We start from the raw sequence: 21640 nt of genomic DNA, 5'->3' as shown, positions 1-21640 counted from the left end.
TTTCACTCCATCTTTCCACCTCCACTTTGGTCTCCCACTTCTCCTCGTTCCCTCCACCTCTGACACATATATCCTCTCGGTCAATCTTTCCTCACTCATTCTCTCCATGTGACCAAACCATTTCAAAACACCCTCTTCTGCTCTTTCAACCACACTCTTTTTATTTCCACACATCTCTCTTACCCTTACATTACTTACTCGATCAAACCACCTCACACCATATATTATCCTCAAACATCTCATTTCCAGCACATCCACCCTCCTGCGCACAACTCTATCCATAGCCCATGCCTCGCAACCATACAACATTGTTGGAACCACTATTCCTTCAAACATACCCATTTTTGCTATTCGAGATAATGTTCTCGACTTCCAAACATTCTTCAAGGCTCCCAGAATTTTCACCCCTCCCCCACCCTATGATTCACTTCCGCTTCCATGGTTCCATCCACTGCCAGATCCACTCCCAGATATCTAAAACACTTTACTCCCTCCAGTTTTTCTCCATTCAAACTTACCTCCCAATTGACTTGACCCTCAACCCTACTGTACCTAATAACCGTGCTCTTATTCACATTTACTCTTAACTTTCTTCTTTCACACACTTTACCAAACTCAGTCACCAGCTTTTGCAGTTTCTCACATGAATCAGCCACTCACTTCCCAAGCTCTCTCATCCCCAACAGACTACATACTTGCCCCTCTTTCCAAAATTCTTGCACTCACCTCCTTAACAACCCCATCCATAAACAAATTAAACAACTATGGAGACATCAAACACCCCTGCCGCAAACCTACAATCACTGAGAACCAATCACTTTCCTCTCTTCCTACACGTACACATGCCTTACATCCTTGATAAAAACTTTTCACTGCTTCTCACAACTTGTCTCCCACACCATATATTCTTAATACCTTCCACAGAGCATCTCTATCAACTCTGTCATATGCCTTCTCCAGATCCATAAATGCTACATACAAATCCATTTGCTTTTCTAAGTATTTCTCACATACATTCTTCAAAGCAAACACCTGATCCACACATCCTCTACTACTTCTGAAACCACACTGCTCTTCCCCAATCTGATGCTCTGTACATGCCTTCACCCTCTCAATCAATACCCTCCCATATAATTTACCAGGAATACTCAACAAACTTATACCTCTGTAATTTGAGCACTCACTCTTATCCCCTTTGCTTTTGTACAATGGCACTATGCAAACATTCTGCCAATCCTCAGGCCCCTCACCATGAATTATACATACATTAAATAACCTTACCAACCAGTCAACAATACAGTCACCCCCTTTTTTAATAGATTCCACTGCAATACCATCCAAACCTGCTGCCTTGCCAGCTTTCATCTTCCGCAAAGCTTTTACTACCTCTTCTCTCTTTACCAAATCATTTTCCCTAACCCTCTCACTTTGCACACCACCTCGACCAAAACACCCTATATCTGCCACTCTATCATCAAACACATACAACAAACCTTCAAAATACTCACTCCATCTCCTTCTCACATCACCACTACTTGTTATCACCTCCCCATTAGCTCCCTTCATTGAAGTTCCCATTTGCTCCCTTGTCTTACGCACTTTATTTACCTCCTTCCAAAACATCATTTTATTCTCCCTAAAATTTAATGATACTCTCTCACCCCAACTCTCATTTGCCCTCTTTTTCACCTCTTGCACCTTTCTCTTGACCTTCTGCCTCTTTCTTTTATACATCTCTTACTCATTTGCATTTTTTCCCTGCAAAAATCGTCCAAATGCCTCTCTCTTCTCTTTCACTAATAATCTTACTTCTTCATCCCACCACTCACTACCCTTTCTAATCAACCCACCTCCCATGCTTCTCATGCCATAAGCATCTTTTGCACAAGCCATCACTGCTTCCCTAAATACATCCCATTCGTCCCCCACTCCCCTTACATCCTTTGTTCTCACCTTTTTCCATTCTGTACTCAGTCTCTCCTGGTACTTCCTCACACAAGTCTCCTTCCCAAGCTCACTTACTCTCACCACTCTCTTCACCCCTACATTCTCTCTTCTTTTCTGAAATCCCCTACAAATCTTCACCTTCGCCTCCACAAGATAATGATCAGACATCCCTCCAGTTGCACCTCTCAGCACATTAACATCCAAAAGTCACTCTCACACACCTATCAATTAACACGTAATCCAATAACGTTCTCTGGCCATCTCTCCTACTTACATACGTGTACTTATGTATATCTCGCTTTTTAAACCAGGTATTCCCAATCACCAGTCCTTTTTCAGCACACAAATCTACAAGCTCTTCACCATTTCCATTTACAACACTGAACACCCCATGTATACCAATTATTCCCTCAACTGCCACATTACTCACCTTTGCATTCAAATTACCCATCACTATAACCTGGTCTCGTGCATCAAAACCACTAACACTCATTCAGCTGCTCCCAAAACACTTGCCTCTCATGATCTTTCTTCTCATGCCCAGGTGCATATGCACTAATAATCACCCATCTTTCTCCATCAACTTTCAGTTTTACCCATATCAATCTAGAGTTTACTTTCTTACACTCTATCACATACTCCCACCACTCCTGTTTCAGGAGTGGTGCTACTCCTTCCCTTGCTCTTGTCCTCTCACTAACCCCCGACTTTACTCCCAAGACATTCCCAAACCACTCTTCCCCTTTACCCTTTAGCTTTGTTTCACTCAGAGCCAAAACCTCCAGGTTCCTTTTCTCAAACATGCCACCTATCTCTCCTTTTTTCTCATCTTGGTTACATCCACACACATTTAGACACCCCAATCTGAGCCTTCGAGGAGGATGAGCACTCCCTGCGTGACTCCTTCTTCTGTTTTCTCTTTTAGAAAATCAAGATACAAGGAGGGGAGGGTTTCTGGCCCCCGCTCCTGTCCCCTTTAGTCGCCTTCTACGACACGTGAGGAATGCATGGGAAGTATTCTTTCTCCCCTATCCCCAGGGATAGTGCTTTTTATGGGACCTTTTTTGTTTCCAAAAATCTTATTCATTGTACTTTACTGAAGTGCTTCTTTCTTATTTGTATAATGCTCCTCCCTGTCTTCCTTTACTAATTTTAGTCTTCATTAAGTACTCCCATGTAGATTGCATCTCCTAATTTCCAGACTGCAGTTTTTGGAACTTCAACTAGAGCTTCTAGATGACTTCCGTGTACGAGTGCTCCAGGTCATGAAGAGTGAGAGGCAAGAACCTTTGACCTCCCACTACCCTGCCATCCTCAACACTGTTCATCACATCACTGCCACACTCCATCACTGGGCTGATCTACCTGTGTGTAACTCACATAGAATTGGCATTAACAGGATGCTTGTTTGATAATGTCTTAGGGAATGTTACCTCTTTTCATCCAAACTGCAGCTTTGCCACTTCATTTCATTCAAGGCTTTCCCCACTTCCCTCTGCTTGGCAGACCAATTAGGAGGACTTTATTTTGCTATCATGGCACCTTGTCCTAAACCCTTCACATCTGCCATCATACCATGTAACACATTCAACAGTCATTCAAAACATTTACTCTCTTTCTTGCCTCTTCTGTGCCTGTTACTTCCTCCCTGTTGCTTCCATATAATTCACTTCCTTCCAAAATATTTTCTTATTCTCCCTGAAGGTCATTTATATCTTCTCACGACGTCTTTCATTTGCCTTCTTTCTCATTTCCCGTAACTTGCTCATGACTGCCTGCTGCTAAATCTTGTACACATAGTCACTGATGCTTTTCCTTTTTAGATACTGTATAATACCTGTCTTTAACTAGCTGTAGGAGTGGATAGGATTTTTGCTGAGTTTTCAAGAAATGGGATGATTAGTTAGTCAGGCAGTTCATCATTTGTAAAAGTGAATGCTCATATTACAGAGATTTAAGTATGTTGAGTATACCTGGTAAGGTATAGGAGAATGGTGATTGAGAAGTTGGTGGCATGCACAGGCTTCTGATTGGGAAGGAGCATTGTAGTTTCAGGAGGGGTAGATTTTTTTGGACCAGGAGTTTCCTTTAAAGACATTGTGTGAGAAATCATACATGAGGGAGGGATTGTAGAAATTGCTACACATATATAAGATGAATGGAAAGTTATTAAATGCAATGAGAAGTTGTTCCCAGAGAGTATGGCATGTGTGTAATTACCTATTTGCACAGTACAGGGAAAGAGTTCTTCACTTGTGCATCCACATCTCTTGCACTTTTATATCATTAGGTAGTAAGGGAAGTAAATGCAAGGGTTTTAGTGCAGGATGAAGATCTATGTATGAAATACTGGAGGGTGGGAAGCATGGGGTGTTGAATCAGTTGCTTTTTGCAGATGGCATGGCTGTGGTGGGCGACTTACAAGAAAGCATGTGACAGAATTTTAGAGAAACAGTGAAGGGAGAAAGTTGAGAATAAATGTGATCAAAAGTGAGTTATTAAGGTGAAACAGAGAAATATGAAACGATGTTTGAGAGTAAGTCTAAATGATGGGGAAGACATGCAGGAATTGGAGTGCTTGAGATGCATGTGAGTGGATCTGGTAGCAAATGGAACCATGGAGATTAAAATGGGGTAGATCTTCAGGAATCTCAGTTTCATCTAAAAATATTTTATGTTAATGCTCAGAGTAAGGACAGTAAATTCTTAAAGTTAGTGACAACAGCTTAAGAAGGAAATTGTGATGTGATTGCCATTTCCAAATGTTGATTACATATCTGCAATAGAGATTTCTTCACTGAATACTCATTTTTAGGGTACATTCTATTTGATATGGAGTAGGGTGAAGCAAAGAAGGCAGTAGTGTCCTGCTCTTTGTAAAAGTTCATTTGAATCAAGTAGTATAAACATTTCTGCCTGTTGAGAATGCCGACTTCATTTCTATAGAAGTTAAAGATGAAAATAAATGAGAAAATAATAGTAGGACTAGTATATAGGCCCCCTGCACAGACAACAGAGGTACATGAAATATTTAGTAAGCAGCTAGTAGAAGTTTATAATGAACAAGGTTCCATTGTATTAGGAGATTTGAACATAACGGTATCTAAATGGGGAGAATTAGTCAAGAAACCTACTCATGACCAGAATATATTAGATATAATTCTAACTTTCTCCCCTATCCCTGGGATAGAGGAGAAAGAATACTTCCCCACACATTCCTCACGTGTCGTAGAAGGCGACTAAAGGGGATGGGAGCAGGGGGCTAGAAACTCTCCCCTCCTTGTATTTTAACTTTCTAAAAGGGGAAACAGAAGGAGTCACACAGGGAGTGCTCATCCTCTTGAAGGCTCAGATTGGGGTGTCTGAATGTGTGTGGATGTAACCAAGATGAGAAAAAAGGAGAGATAGGTAGTATGTTTAAGGAAAGGAACCTGGAGGTTTTGGCTCTGAGTAAAACGAAGCTCAAGGGTAAAGGGGAAGAGTGGTTTGGGAATGTCTTGGGAGTAAAGTCAGGGGTTAATGAGAGGACTAGAGCAAGGGAAGGAGTAGCACTACTCCTGAAACAGGAGTGGTGGGAGTATGTGATAGAGTGTAAGAAAGTAAACTCTAGATTGATATGGGTAAAACTGAAAGTTGATGGAGAGAGATGGGTGATTATTGGTGCATATGCATGATCATGAGAGGCAAGTGTTTTGGGAGCAGCTGAATGAGTGTGTTAGTGGTTTTGATGCACAAGATCGGGTTATAGTGATGGGTGATTTGAATGCAAAGGTGAGTAATGTGGCAGTTGAGGGAATAATTGGTATACATGGGGTGTTCAGTGTTGTAAATAGAAATGGTGAAGAGCTTGTAGATTTGTGTGCTGAAAAAGGACTGGTGATTGGGAATACCTGGTTTAAAAAGAGAGATATACATAAGTATACGTATGTAAGTAGGAGAGATGGCCAGAGAGCGTTATTGGATTACGTGTTAATTGATAGGCGTGCGAAAGAGAGACTTTTGGATGTTAATGTGCTGAGAGGTGCAACTGGAGGGATGTCTGATCATTATCTTGTGGAGGCGAAGGTGAAGATTTGTAGAGGTTTTCAGAAAAGAAGAGAGAATGTAGGGGTGAAGAGAGTGGTGAGAGTAAGTGAGCTTGGGAAGGAGACTTGTGAGAGGAAGTACCAGGAGAGACTGAGTACAGAATGGAAAAAGGTGAGAACAAAGGAGGTAAGGGGAGTGGGGGAGCAATGGGATGTATTTAGGGAAGCAGTGATGGCGTGCGCAAAAGATGCTTGTGGCATGAGAAGCATGGGAGGTGGGCAGATTAGAAAGGGTAGTGAGTGGTGGGATGAAGAAGTAAGATTATTAGTGAAAGAGAAGAGAGAGGCATTTGGACGATTTTTGCAGGGAAAAAATACAAATGAGTGGGAGATGTATAAAAGAAAGAGGCAGGAGGTCAAGAGAAAGGTGCAAGAGGTGAAAAAGAGGGCAAATGAGAGTTGGGATGAGAGAGTATCATCAAATTTTAGGGAGAATAAAAAGATGTTTTGGAAGGAGGTAAGTAAAGTGCATAAGACAAGGGAACAAATGGGAACTTCAGTGAAGGGGGCTAATGGGGAGGGGATAACAAGTAGTGGTGATGTGAGAAGGAGATGGAATGAGTATTTTGAAGGTTTGTTGAATGTGTTAGATGATAGAGTGGCAGATATAGGGTGTTTTGGTTGAGGTGGTGTGCAAAGTGAGAGGGTTAGGGAAAATGATTTGGTTAACAGGGAAGAGGTAGTAAAAGCTTTGCTGAAGATGAAAGCTGGCAAGGCAGCGGGTTTGGATGGTATTGCAGTGAAATTTATTAAAAAAGGGGGTGACTGTATTGTTGACTGGTTGGTGAGGTTATTTAATGTATGTATGATTCATGGTGAGGTGCCTGTGGATTGGCGGAATGCTTGCATAGTGCCATTGTACAAAGGCAAAGGGGAGAAAGGTGAGTGCTCAAATTACAGAGGTATAAGTTTGTTGAGTATTCCTGGTAAATTATATGGGAGGGTATTGATTGAGAGGGTGAAGGCATGTACAGAGCATCAGATTGGGGAAGAGCAGTGTGGTTTCAGAAGTGGTAGAGGATGTGTGGATCAGGTGTTTGCTTTGATGAATGTATGTGAGAATGTGAGAAATACTTAGAAAAGCAAATGGATTTGTAAGTAGCATTTATGGATCTGGAGAAGGCATATGACAGAGTTGATAGAGATGCTCTGTGGAAGGTATTAAGAATATATGGTGTGGGAGGCAAGTTGTTAGAAGCAGTGAAAAGTTTTTATTGAGGATGTAAGGCATGTGTATGTGTAGGAAGAGAGGAAAGTGATTGGTTCTCAGTGAATGTAGGTTTGCGGCAGGGGTGTTTGATGTCTCCATGGTTGTTTAATTTGTTTATGGATGGGGTTGTTAGGGAGGTGAATGCAAGAGTTTTGGAAAGACGGGCAAGTATGCACTCTGTTGCGGATGAGAGAGCTTGGGAAGTGAGTCAGTTGTTGTTCGCTGATGATACAGTGCTGGTGGCTGATTCATATGAGAAACTGCAGAAGCTGGTGACGGAGTTTGGTAAAGTGTGTGAAAGAAGAAAGTTGAGAGTAAATGTGAATAAGAGCAAGGTTATTAGGTACAGCAGGGTTGAGGGTCAATGGGAGGTAAGTTTGAATGGAGAAAAACTGGAGGAAGTGAAGTGTTTTAGATATCTGGGAGTGGATTTGGCAGCGGATGGAACCATGGTGAATGATAAGGTGGAGGAGGGGACAAAAATTCTGGGAGCCTTGAAGAATGTGTGCAAGTCGAGAACATTATCTCCGAAAGCAAAAATGGCTATGTTTGAAGGAATAGTGGTTCCAACAATGTTGTATGGTTGCGAGGCGTGGGCTATGGATAGAGTTGTGCGCAGGAGGGTGGATGTGCTGGAAAGGAGATGTTTGAGGACAATATGTGGTGTGAGGTGGTTTGATCGAGTAAGTAATGTAAGGGTAGGAGAGACGTGTGGCAATAAAAAGAGTGTGTTTGAGAGAGGAGAAGAGGGTGTTTTGAAATGGTTTGGGCACATGGAGAAAATGAGTGAGGAAAGATTGACAAAAAGGATATATGTGTCAGAGGTGGAGGGAACGAGGAGAAGTGGGAGACCAAATTGGAGGTGGAAAGATGGAGTGAAAAAGATTTTGAGTGATCGGGGCCTGAACATGCAGGAGGGTGAAAGGTGTGCAAGGAATAGAGTGAATTGGAACGATGTGGTATACCGGGGTCGACGTGCTGTCAATGGATTGAACCAGGGCATGTGAAGCGTCTGGGGTAAACCATGGAAAGTTGTGTGGGGCCTGGATGTGGAAAGGGAGCTGTGGTTTCGGTGCATTATTACATGACAGCTAGAGACTGAATGTGAACGAATGGGGCCTTTTTTGTCTTTTCCTAGTGCTACCTCGCACACATGAGGGGGAGGGGCTTGTTATTTCATGTGTGGCGAGGTGGCGATGGGAGTGAATAAAGGCAGACAGTATGAATTATGTACATGTATATATATGTATATGTCTGTGTGTGTATATATATATGTATACGTTGAGATGTATAGGACGTGTATGTATAACATGTGTATGTGGGTGGGTCAGGCCATTCTTTCGTCTTTTTCCTTGCTCTACCTTGCTAACGTGGGAGACAGCGACAAAGCAAATATAATTCTAACTGCAAAGGAAGACCTCGTTGATCTGGAGAAAGATTTGGTACAACTGATCGCTGACGAATTACTTTAGAGTTCACTTTCAACACTGCATGTAATGTTGGTCGACATGACTTGCAAAAAAATATATGATTTTAAATGTGCAAATTTTAATGATCTTATTGCACTTGACAGGCAAACCTGGGATGATATAGTCTATGAAACTGACATGAATGTAGCATGGAAAAGCTTCAGTAAAGCCTTCAAAGTAGTGGAGAGAACATATATGTCTGTGTGGGGTAGACAGTCTATTTCTGAAGTGAAGCCAGGGTGGTTGAACGGTGGAATAAGAAAGTGCCTGTTGTCTGAGAAAGTAGCTAATAGGAAAGTCAGAGAATCAAATGACCAACATGATAAAGTAAGATACTGAAATTTGCATAGAGAAAGTAAGAGGAATATGATGAGTAATCATCAATATGAAGCATGTATTGATGAAAATAGCAAAAGAAAAATCCTAAGGAGTTTTACGGTTATGTCAGAAACAAGAGAATCATTACCCATTCAATAGGTCCATTAATTATAAAAAACAGTGGCTTGGTTCAAGACAACAAAGCCCTGACAAAAATAATAAATGACTTTTTTATACATCCATAGTGCTGTTAAAAACATAGACACTATTACAGACATTTTTACAGAAGAATCATTTACAGAAAAATGATAGATATCCTCTTTGTCAACCTTTCCTCACTCATTCTCTCCATATGTCCACACCATTTCAACACACCCTCTTCTGCTCTCTCAACCACACTCTTTTTATTTCCACACATCTCTCTTACCCTTTCATTCGTTACTCGATCATACCACCTCACACCATGTATTGTCCTCAATCATTTCATTTCCAACACCTCCACCCTCCTCTGTACACCCCTGTCTATAGCCCATGCATCACAACCATGTAACATTGTTGGAACTACTATTCCTTCAAACAAACTCATTTTTGCCCTCTGAGATAACGTTCTCTCCTTCCACACATTCTTCATCACTCCCAGAACCTTCACCCCCTCACCCACCCTGTGACTCACTTCCACTTTCATGGTTCCATCTGCTGCTAAGTCCACTCCCAGATATCTAAAACACATCAAGTCCTCCAATTTTTCTCCATTCAAACTTACATCCCAGTTAACTTGCCCCTCAACCCTCCTGAACCTAATAACCTTGCTCTTATTCACATTTACTCTCAACTTTCTCCTTTCACACACTTTTCCAAACTCAGTCACCATCTTCCTCAGTTTCTCACATGAATCAGCCCCTAGAACTGTATCGTGCGAACAACAATTGACTCACTTCCCAGACCCTCTCATCCCCAGCTGACTGCATACTTACCCCTCTCTCCAAAACTTGCACTTACCTCCCTAACCACCCCATCCATAAATTTAACAACCATGGGGACATCACACACCCTTGCTGCAAACGAACCTTTACTGGGAACCAATCACTCTCCTCTCTTCCTACTTGTACACATGCCTTACACCCTTGGTGTAAGGCATGTTCACTGCTTGTACAAACTTACTTTCACACCATATACTCTTAAAACCTTCCACAGAGCATCTCTATCCTCCCTATCATATGCCTTTCTCCAGATCCATGAATGCCACATACAAATCCATTTGCTTTTCTGAGTATTTCTCACATACATTTTTTAAAGCAAACACCTGATCCAAACATCCTCTACCACTTCTGAAACCATACTGCTCTTCCCCAGTCAGATGGTTTGAACATGCCTTTACCCTCTCAATCAGTACCCTCTCATATAATTTCCCAGTAGTACTCAACAAACTTATGCCTCTGTAGTTTGTCTTTGTACAATGGCACTCTGCATGCATTCTGCCAATCCTCAGGCACTTCACAATGGTCCATGCAATGCCATCCAAACTCACCACCTTGCTGCATTTCATCTGCAAAGCTTTCAGTCTCCTCTCTTTACCAAACCATACTTCCTGACCCTCTCACTTCGCACATCACCCCAACCAAAACACCCTATATCTGCCACTCAGTCATCAAACACATTTAACAAACCTTCAAAATACTTAGTCCATCCCCTTCTCACCTCATCACTACCTATTATTACCTCCCAGCTTCCCCCCCTTCACCGATGTTCAAATTTTTTCTCTTCTCTTATGCACATTATTTACCTCCTTCCAAAACATCTTTTTATTCTCCCTAAAGTTTGATGATACTCTCTCACCCCAACTCTCATTTGCCCTCTTTTTCAACTCTTGTCCCTTTCTCTTGATATCCTGCTGCTTTCTTTTATACATTTCCCAGTCATTTGCATTACTTCCCTGCAAGTTTTGTCCAAATGCCTCTCTTTTCTCTTTCACTAACAACCATACTTTTTCCTCCCACCACTCACCACCCTTTCTAATTTGCCCACCTCCCATTTATGGATGTGGAGAAGGCATATAATAGGGTTGACAGAGATACTTTGTGGAAGGTCTTAAGAGTATATGGCATAGGATGTAAGTTGCTAGAAGCAGTAAAAAGTTTTTACCAAGGTTTTAAGGCATGTGTACGAGTTGGAAGAGAGGAGAGTAAATGGTTCCCAGTAAATGTCAGTGTGCAGGCAGGGGTGTGTGATGTCCCAATGGTTGTTTAATTTGTTTATGGATGGGGTGGTTAGGGAGGTGAATGCAAGAGTTTTGGAGAGGGGAGCGAGTATGCAGTCTGTTGAGTATGAGAGGGCTTGGGAAGGGAGTAGGTTGTTTGCTGATGATACAGCTCTAGTGGCTGATTCAAGTGAGAAACTGCAGAAGTTGGTGACTGAGTTCGGAAAAGTGTGTGAAAGAAGAAAGCAGAGAGTAAATGTGAATAAGAGCAAGGTTATTAGGTTCAATTGGGTTGAGGAACAAGTTAATTGGGATGTAAGTTTGAATGGAGCAAAATTGGAGGAAGTGATGTGTTTTAGATATTTGGGAGTGGACTTAGCAGTGGATGGAACCATGGAACCGGAAGTGAGTCACAGGGTGGGTGAGGGGGCAAAGGTTCTGGGAGTGTTGAAGAATGTGTGGAAGGAGAGAAAGTCATCTCAGAAAACAAAAATGAATATGTTTGAAGGAATAGTAGTTCTACCAATGTTATATGGCTGTGAGGCATGTGCTACAGATAAGGTTGTACAGAGGATGATGGATGTGTTGGAAATGAAATGTTTGAGGACAATATGTGGTATGAGGTGGTTTGATCAAGTTATTAATGAAAGGGTAAGAGAGATGTATGGAAATAAAAAAGAGCGTGGCTGAGACAGCAGAAGAGGGTGTTTGGACATATCGAGAGAATGAGTGGGAAAGATTGACAAAGAGGATATATGTGACAGAGGTAAAGGGGACAAGGAGAAGAAGGAAACCATATTGGAGGTGGAAGGATGGAGTGAAAAAGATTTTGAACAATTGGGGCCTGAACATACATGAAAGTGAGAGACATGCAAGGAATAGAGTGAATTGGAATGATGTAGTATAACGGAATTGACATGCTGTCAATGGACTGAACCAGGGCATGTGAAGCATCTGGGGTAAACAATGGAAAGGTCTGTGGGGAGTGGATGTGGATAGGGAGCTGTGGTTCTAGTTCATTACACATGACAGCTAGAGACTGAGTGTGAACGAATGTGGCCTTTTCTGTATGATATCCTGGTGCCCCCTCACTGAAGCAGGGGGTACTGATGCTATTTCCTGTTTGGCAAGGTAGTGACAAGAATGAATGAAGGCAAGCAAGTATGAATATGTATGTATGTATGTGTATGTATATGTATTTTGATATGTATGTGTATGTATATGTGCATGCATGGCCATCAGATTGGGGAAGAGCAGCGTGGTTTCAGAAGTGGTAGAGGATGTGTGGATCAGGTGTTTGCTTTCAGGAATAAATGTGAGAAATACTTAGAAAAGCAAATGGATTTGTATGTAGCATTTATGGATCTGAAGAAGGCATATAATAGAGTTGATAGAGATGCTCTGTGGAAGGTATTAAGAATGTATGATGTGGGAGGCAAGTTGTCAGAAGCAGTGAAAAGTTTTTATCAAGGATGTAAGGCATGTGTACGAGTAGGAAGAGAGGAAAGTGATACGTTCTTAGTGAATGTTGGTTTGCGGCTGGGGTGCATGATGTCTCCATGGTTGTTTAATTTGTTTATGGATGGGGTTGTTAGGGAGGTTAATGCAAGAGTTTTGGAGAGAGGGGCAAGTCTGAAGTCTGTTGTGGATGAGAGAGCTTGGGAAGTGAGTCAGTTGTTGTTCGCTGATGATATAGCGCTGGTGGCTGATTCATGTGAGAAACTGCAGAAGCTGGTGACTGAGTTTGGTAAAGTGTGTGAAAGAAGAAAGTTAAGAGTAAATGTGAATAACAGCAAGGTTATTAGGTACAGTAGGGTTTGAAGGTCAAGTCAATTGGGAGGTAAGTTTGAATGGAGAAAAACTGGAGGAAGTAAAGTGTTTTAGATACCTGGGAGTGGATCTGGCAGCGGATGGAACCATGGAAGCGGAAGTGGATCATAGGGTGGGGGAGGGGGCGAAAATCCTGGGAGCCTTGAAGAATGTGTGGAAGTCGAGAACATTATCTCGGAAAGCAAAAATGGGTATGTTTGAAGGAATAGTTATTCCAACAATTTTGTATGGTTGCGAGGCGTGGGCTATGGATAGAGTTGTGCGCAGGAGGGTGGATGTGCTGGAAATGAGATGTTTGAGGACAATGTGTGGTGTGAGGTGGTTTGATAGAGTAAGTAACGTAAGGGTAAGAGAGATATGTGGAAATAAAAAGAGCATGGTTGAGAGAGCAGAAGAGGGTGTTTTGAAATGGTTTGGGCACATGGAGAGAATGAGTGAGGAAAGATTGACCAAGAGGATATATGTGTCGGAGGTGGAGGGAACGAGGAGAAGTGGGAGACCAAATTGGAGGTGGAAAGATGGAGTGAAAAAGATTTTGTGTGATCGGGGCCTGAACATGCAGGAGGGTGAAAGGAGGGCAAGGAATAGAGTGAATTGGATCGATGTGGTATACCGGGGTTGACGTGCTGTCAGTGGATTGAATCAGGGCATGTGAAGCGTCTGGGGTAAACCATGGAAAGCTGTGTAGGTATGTATATTTGCGTGTGTGGACATGTATGTATATACATGTGTATGGGGGTGGGTTGGGCCATTTCTTTCGTCTGTTTCCTTGCGCTACCTCGCAAACGCGGGAGACAGCGACAAAGTATAATAATGAATAATAAAATATGACTCATGGTCATACATACATACATACATACATTAAATAACCTTACCAACCAGTCAACAATACAGTCACCCCCTTTTTTAATAAATTCCACTGTAATACCATCCAAACCTGCTGCCTTGCCGGCTTTCATCTTCCGCAAAGCTTATGATAGAGTTGATAGAGATGCTCTGTGGAAGGTATTAAGAATATATGGTGTGGGAGGCAAGTTGTTAGAAGCAGTGAAAAGTTTTTATCGAGGATGTAAGGCATGTATACGTGTAGGAAGAGAGGAAAGTGATTGGTTCTCAGTGAATGTAGGTTTGCGGCAGGGGTGTGTGATGTCTCCATGGTTGTTTAATTTGTTTATGGATGGGGTGGTTAGGGAGGTGAATGCAAGAGTTTTGGAAAGAGGGGCAAGTATGAAGTCTGTTGGGGATGAGAGAGCTTGGGAAGTGAGTCAGTTGTTGTTCGCTGATGATACAGCGCTGGTGGCTGATTCATGTGAGAAACTGCAGAAGCTGGTGACTGAGTTTGGTAAAGTGTGTGAAAGAAGAAAGTTAAGAGTAAATGTGAATAAGAGCAAGGTAATTAGGTACAGTAGGGTTGAGGGTCAAGTCAATTGGGAGGTGAGTTTGAATGGAGAAAAACTGGAGGAAGTGAAGTGTTTTAGATATCTGGGAGTGGATCTGGCAGCGGATGGAACCATGGAAGCGGAAGTGGATCATAGGGTGGGGGAGGGGGCGAAAATTCTGGGAGCCTTGAAGAATGTGTGGAAGTCGAGAACATTATCTCGGAAAGCAAAAATGGGTATGTTTGAAGGAATAGTGGTTCCAACAATGTTGTATGGTTGCGAGGCGTGGGCTATGGATAGAGTTGTGCGCAGGAGGATGGATGTGCTGAAAATGAGATGTTTGAGGACAATGTGTGGTGTGAGGTGGTTTGATCGAGTAAGTAACGTAAGGGTAAGAGAGATGTGTGGAAATAAAAAGAGCGTGGTTGAGAGAGCAGAAGAGGGTGTTTTGAAATGGTTCGGGCACATGGAGGGAATGAGTGAGGAAAGATTGACCAAGAGAATATATGTGTCGGAGGTGGAGGGAACGAGGAGAAGAGGGAGACCAAATTGGAGGTGGAAAGATGGAGTGAAAAAGATTTTGTGTGATCGGGGCCTGAACATGCAGGAGGGTGAAAGGAGGGCAAGGAATAGAGTGAATTGGAGCGATGTGGTATACCGGGGTTGACATTCTGTCAGTGGATTGAATCAAGGCATGTGAAGCGTCTGGGGTAAACCATGGAAAGCTGTGTAGGTATGTATATTTGCGTGTGTGGACGTATGTATATACATGTGTATAGGGGTGGGTTGGGCCATTTCTTTCGTCTGTTTCCTTGCGCTACCTCGCAAACGCGGGAGACAGCGACAAAGCAAAAAAAAAAAAAAAATATATATATATATATATATATATATATATATATATATATATATATATATATATATATATATTTTATTTTTTTTTTATTATGCTTTGTCGCTGTCTCCCATGTTTGCGAGGTAGCGCAAGGAAACAGACGAAAGAAATGGCCCAACCCCCCCCATACACATGTATATACATACGTCCACACACGCAAATATACATACCTACACAACTTTCCATGATTTACCCCAGACGCTTCACATGCCTTGATTCAATCCACTGACAGCACGTCAACCCCGGTATACCACATCGCTCCAATTCACTCTATTCCTTGCCCTCCTTTCACCCTCCTGCATGTTCAGGCCCCGATCACACAAAATCTTTTTCACTCCATCTTTCCACCTCCAATTTGGTCTCCCTCTTCTCCTCGTTCCCTCCACCTCCGACACATATATCTTCTTGGTCAATCTTTCCTCACTCATTCTCTCCATGTGCCCAAACCACTTCAAAACACCCTCTTGTGCTCTCTCAACCACACTCTTTTTATTTCCACACATCTCTCTTACCCTTACGTTACTCACTCGATCAAACCACCTCACACCACACATTGTCCTCAAACATCTTAAAAAAGGGGGTGACTGTATTGTTGACTGGTTGGTAAGGTTATTTAATGTATGTATGACTCATGGTGAGGTGCCTGAGGATTGGCGGAATGCGTGCATAGTGCCATTGTACAAAGGCAAAGGGGATAAGAGTGAGTGCTCAAATTACAGAGGTATAAGTTTGTTGAGTATTCCTGGTAAATTATATGGGAGGGTATTGATTGAGAGGGTGAAGGCATGTACAGAGCATCAGATTGGGGAAGAGCAGTGTGGTTTCAGAAGTGGTAGAGGATGTGTGGATCAGGTGTTTGCTTTGAAGAATGTATGTGAGAAATACTTAGAAAAGCAAATGGATTTGTATGTAGCATTTATGGATCTGGAGAAGGCATATGATAGAGTTGATAGAGATGCTCTGTGGAAGGTATTAAGAATATATGGTGTGGGAGGAAAGTTGTTAGAAGCAGTGAAAAGTTTTTATCGAGGAAGTAAGGCATGTGTACGTGTAGGAAGAGAGGAAAGTGATTGGTTCTCAGTGAATGTAGGTTTGCGGCAGGGGTGTGTGATGTCTCCATGGTTGTTTAATTTGTTTATGGATGGGGTTGTTAGGGAGGTAAATGCAAGAGTTTTGGAAAGAGGGGCAAGTATGAAGTCTGTTGGGGATGAGAGAGCTTGGGAAGTGAGTCAGTTGTTGTTCGCTGATGATACAGCGCTGGTGGCTGATTCATGTGAGAAACTGCAGAAGCTGGTGACTGAGTTTGGTAAAGTGTGTGGAAGAAGAAAGTTAAGAGTAAATGTGAATAAGAGCAAGGTTATTAGGTACAGTAGGGTTGAGGGTCAAGTCAATTGGGAGGTGAGTTTGAATGGAGAAAAACTGGAGGAAGTGAAGTTTTAGATATATATATATATATATATATATATATATATATATATATATATATATATATATATATATTATCCCTGGGGATGGGGAGAAAGAATACTTTCCACGTATTCCCTGCGTGTCGTAGAAGGCGACTAAAAGGAGAGGGAGCAGGGGGCTGGATATCCTCCCCACTCTCTTTTTTTTTTTTTTAATTTTACAAAAGAAGGAATAGAGAAGGGGGCCAGGTGAGGATATTCCCTCAGAGGCCCAGTCCTCTGTTCTTAATGCTATCTCGCTAACACGGGAAATGGCGAATAGTTTGAAAGAAAAAGAAAAAATACATACACACACATATATATTTTATATTTATTTATTTTGCTTTGTCGCTGTTTCCCGAGTTTGCGAGGTAGCACAAGGAACAGATGAAAGAAATGGCCCAACCCACCCCCATACACATGTATATACATACACGTCCACACATGCAAATATACATACCTATACATCTCAATGTACACATATATATACACACACAGACATATATACACATGTACATAATTCATACTGTCTGCCTTTATTTATTCCCATCGCCACCTCGCCACACATGGAATAACATCCCGCCCCCTCATGTGTGCGAGGTAGCGCTAGGAAAAGACAACAAAGGTCCCACTCGTTCACACTCAGTCTCTAGCTGTCATGTAATAATGCCCGAAACCACAGCTCCCTTTCCACATCCAGGCCCCACAGAACTTTCCATGGTTTACCCCAGACGCTTCACATGCCCTGATTCAATCCATTGACAGCACGTCGACTCCGGTATACCACATCGATCCAATTCACTCTATTCCTTGCCCGCCTTTCACCCTCCTGCATATTCAGGCCCCGATCACTCAAAATCTTTTTCACTCCATCTTTCCACCTCCAATTTGGTCTCCTAATTCTCCTCGTTCCCTCCACCTCCGACACATATATCCTCTTGGTCAATCTTTCCTCACTCATTCTCTCCATGTGCCCAAACCATTTCAAAACACCCTCTTCTGCTCTCTCAACCACGTTCTTTTTATTTCCACACATCTCTCGTACCCTTACATTAATTACTCAGTCAAACCACCTCACACCACATATTGTCCTCAAACATCTCATTTCCAGCACATCCACCCTCCTGCGCACAACTCCATCCATAGCCCACGCCTCGCAACCATACAACATTGTTGGAACCACTGTTCCTTCAAACATACCCATTTTTGCTTTCCGAGATAATGTTCTCGACTTCCACACATTCTTCAAGGCTCCCAGGATTTTCACCCCCTCCTCCACCCTATGATTCACTTCCGCTTCCATGGTTCCATCCGCTGCCAGATCCACTCCCAGATATCTAAAACACTTTACTTCCTCCAGTTTTTCTCCATTCAAACTTACCTCCCAATTGACTTGACCCTCAACCCTACTGTACCTAATAACCTTGCTCTTATTCACATTTACTCTTAACTTTCTTCTTTCACACACTTTACCAAACTCAGTCACCAGCTTCTTCAGTTTCTCACATGAATCAGCCACCAGCGTTGTATCATCAGCGAACAACAACTGACTCACTTCCCAAGCTCTCTCATCCCCAACAGACTGCATACTTGCCCCTCTTTCCAAAACTCTTGCATTCACCTCCCAAACAACCCCATCCATAAACAAATTAAACAACCATGGAGACATCACACACCCCTGCCGCAAACCTACATTCACTGAGAACCAATCACTTTCCTCTCTTCCTACACGTACACATGCCTTACATCCTCGATAAAAACTTTTCACTGCTTCGAACAACTTGCCTCCCACACCATATATTCTTAGTACCTTCCACAGAGCATCTCTATCAACTCTATCATATGCCTTCTCCAGATCCATAAATGCTACATACAAATCCATTTGCTTTTCTAAGTATTTCTCACATACATTCTTCAAAGCAAACACCTGATCCACACATCCTCTACCACTTCTGAAACCACACTGCTCTTCCCCAATCTGATGCTCTGTACATGCCTTCACCCTCTCAATCAATGCCCTCCCATATAATTTACCAGGAATACTCAACAAACTTATACCTCAGTAATTTGAGCACTCACTCTTATCCCCTTTGTCTCTGTACACTGGCACTATGCAAGCATTCCGCCAATCCTCAGGCACCTCACCATGAATCATACATACATTAAATAACCTTACCAACCAGTCAACAATACAGTCACCCCCCTTTTTTAATAAATTCCACTGCAATACCATCCAAACCAGCTGCCTTGCTGGCTTTCATCTTCCGCAAAGCTTTTACTACCTCTTCCCTGTTAACCAAATCATTTTCCCTAACCCTCTCACTTTGCACACCACCTCGACCAAAACACCCTATATCTACCACTCGATCATCAAACACATTCGACAAACCTTCAAAATACTCACTCCATCTCCTTCTCACATCACCACTACTTGTCAATTGTGAGGTAAGTTTGAATGGAGAAAAACTGGAGGAAGTAAAGTGTTTTAGATATTTGAGAGTGGATCTGGCAGCGGATGGAACCATGGAAGCGGAGGTGAATCATAGGGTGGGGGAGGGGGTGAAAATTCTGGGAGCCTTGAAGAATGTTTGGAAGTTGAGAACATTATCTCGGAAAGCAAAAATGGGTATGTTTGAAGGAATAGTGGTTCCAACAATGTTGTATGGTTGCGAGGCGTGGGCTATGGATAGAGTTGTGAGTAGGAGGGTGAATGTGCTGGAAATGAGATGTTTGAGGACAATATGTGGTGTGAGGTGGTTTGATCGAGTAAGCAATGTAAGGGTAAGAGAGATGTGTGGAAATAAAAAGAGTGTGGTTGAGAGAGCAGAAGAGGGTATTTTGAAATAGTTTGGTCACATGGAGAGAATGAGTGAGGAAAGATTGGTCAAGAGGATATATGTGTCAGAGGTGGAGGGAACGAGGAGACGTGGGAGACCAAATTGGAGGTGGAAAGATGGAGTGAAAAAGATTTTGAGTGATCGGGGCTTGAACATGCAGGAGGGTGAAAGGCGTGCAAGGAATAGAGTGAATTGGAATGATGTGGTATACCGGGGTCGACGTGCTGTCAATGGATTGAACCAGGGCATGTGAAGCATTTGGGGTAAACCATGGAAAGTTCTGTGGGGACTGGATGTGGAAAGGGAGCTGTGGTTTTAGTGCATTATTACATGATAGCTAGAAACTGAGCGTGAACGAATGGGGCCTTTGTTGTCTTTTTCTAGCGCTACCTCGCAAACATGAGGGGGGAGGGTGTTGTTATTCCATGTGTGGCGGGATGGCGATGGGAATGAATACAGGCAGACAGTATGAATTGTGTACATGGGTATATATGTATATGTCTGTGTGGGTATATATATGTATACATTGAGATGTATAGGTATGTATATTTGTAGGTGTGGACATGTATGTATATACATGTGTATGTGGATGGGTTGGGCCATTTTTTCGTCTGTTTCCTTGAGCTATCTCGCTAACGCGGGAGACAGTGACAAAGCAAAATAAATAAATATATGAAATAATATATATGTATATGTGTATGTGAGTGGATGTGCCATTCTTCTTCATCTGTTTCCTGGTGTTACCTCGCTGACATGGGAAGCAATGATTTAGTATAATAAATGAATAAATGAATGGGAACATCGGTGAAGGGGGCAAATGGGGAGCTAATAACAAGTAGTGATGAAGCGAGGAGATGGAGTGAGTATTTTGAAGGTTTGTTGAATGTGTTTGATGATAGAGTGGCAGATATAGGGTGTTTTGGTTGGGGTGTTGTGTGAAGTGAGAGGGTCAGGGAGAATGGTTTGGTAAACAGAGGAGAGGTAGTGAAAGCTTTGCAGAAGATGAAAGCCAGCAAGGTGGCGGGTTTGTATGGTATTGCTGTGGAATTTTTTAAAAAAAGGGGTCACTAAGTTGTTGACTGGTTAGTAAGGATATTCACTGTATGTATGGATCATGGTGAAGTGCCTGAGGATTGGCAGAATGCATGCATAGTGCCACTGTACAAAGGCAAAGGGGATAAAGGTGAGTTTTCAAATTACAGAGGCATATGTTTGTTGAGTATTCCTGGGAAATTATATGGGAGGGTATTTTGAGAGGGGAAAGGCATATACAGAGCATCAGATTGGGGAAAAGTGGTGTGGTTTTAGAAGTGGTAGAGGATGTGTGGATTAGGTGCTTGCTTTGAAAAATAAGTGTGAGAGAAATACTAGGAAAAACAGATGGATGTGTATGTAGCATTTATGGATCTGGAGAAGGCATATTATATGGTTGATAGAGAAGCTTTGTGGAAGGTTTTAAGAGTATATGGTGTGGGAGATAAGTTGCTAGAAGCAGTGAAAAGTTTTCACCAAGGATGTAAGGCATGTGTACGAGTAGGAAGAGAGGAGAGTGATTGGTTCCCAGTGAATGTTGGTTTGCATCAGGGTTGCGTGTTGTCTCCATGGTTGTTTAATTTGTTTATGGATGGGGTTGTTAGGGAGGTGAATGCAAGAGTTTTGGCGAGGGGCAAGTATGTAATCTGTTGTGGATGAGAGGGCTTGGGAGGTGAGTCAGTTATTATTTGCTGATAATGCAGCACTGGTAGCTGATTCATCTGAGAAACTGAGTCTGGTAAAGTGTGTGAAAGGAGAAAGTTGAGAGTAAATGTGAATAAGAGTAAGGTTATTAGTTTCAGTAGGGTTGAGGGCCAAGTTAATTTGGAGGTAATTTTGAATGGAGAAAAGCTGTAGGAATTGAAATGTTTTATATATCTGGGAGTGGACATAGTAGTGGATGGAACCATGGAAGTGGAAGTGAGTCATAGGGTGGGGGAGGGGATGAAGGTTCTGGGAGTATTGAAGAATGTGTGGAAGGCAAGAAAGGTATCTTGG

General features: G+C 42.3%; 1 protein-coding gene across 2 annotated transcripts in view; it reads left to right on the top strand.

Annotated features, from left to right (window-relative positions):
• Rint1 (RAD50 interactor 1) overlaps positions 1 to 21640 on the top strand; it is a 223513-nt gene that overhangs the window by 169504 nt on the left and 32369 nt on the right. For both annotated transcript variants that reach the window (XM_071663813.1, XM_071663814.1), the window contains one exon: positions 3149 to 3314. In XM_071663813.1, coding sequence (XP_071519914.1) covers positions 3149 to 3314 — 166 coding nt within the window. The remainder of the gene's footprint in view (positions 1 to 3148; positions 3315 to 21640) is intronic.

This window comes from Panulirus ornatus, chromosome 7, assembly GCF_036320965.1.
Source record: "Panulirus ornatus isolate Po-2019 chromosome 7, ASM3632096v1, whole genome shotgun sequence".
Classification (NCBI taxonomy): Eukaryota; Metazoa; Arthropoda; class Malacostraca; order Decapoda; family Palinuridae; genus Panulirus; species Panulirus ornatus.
This window is presented reverse-complemented; position numbering and strand designations above follow the sequence as displayed.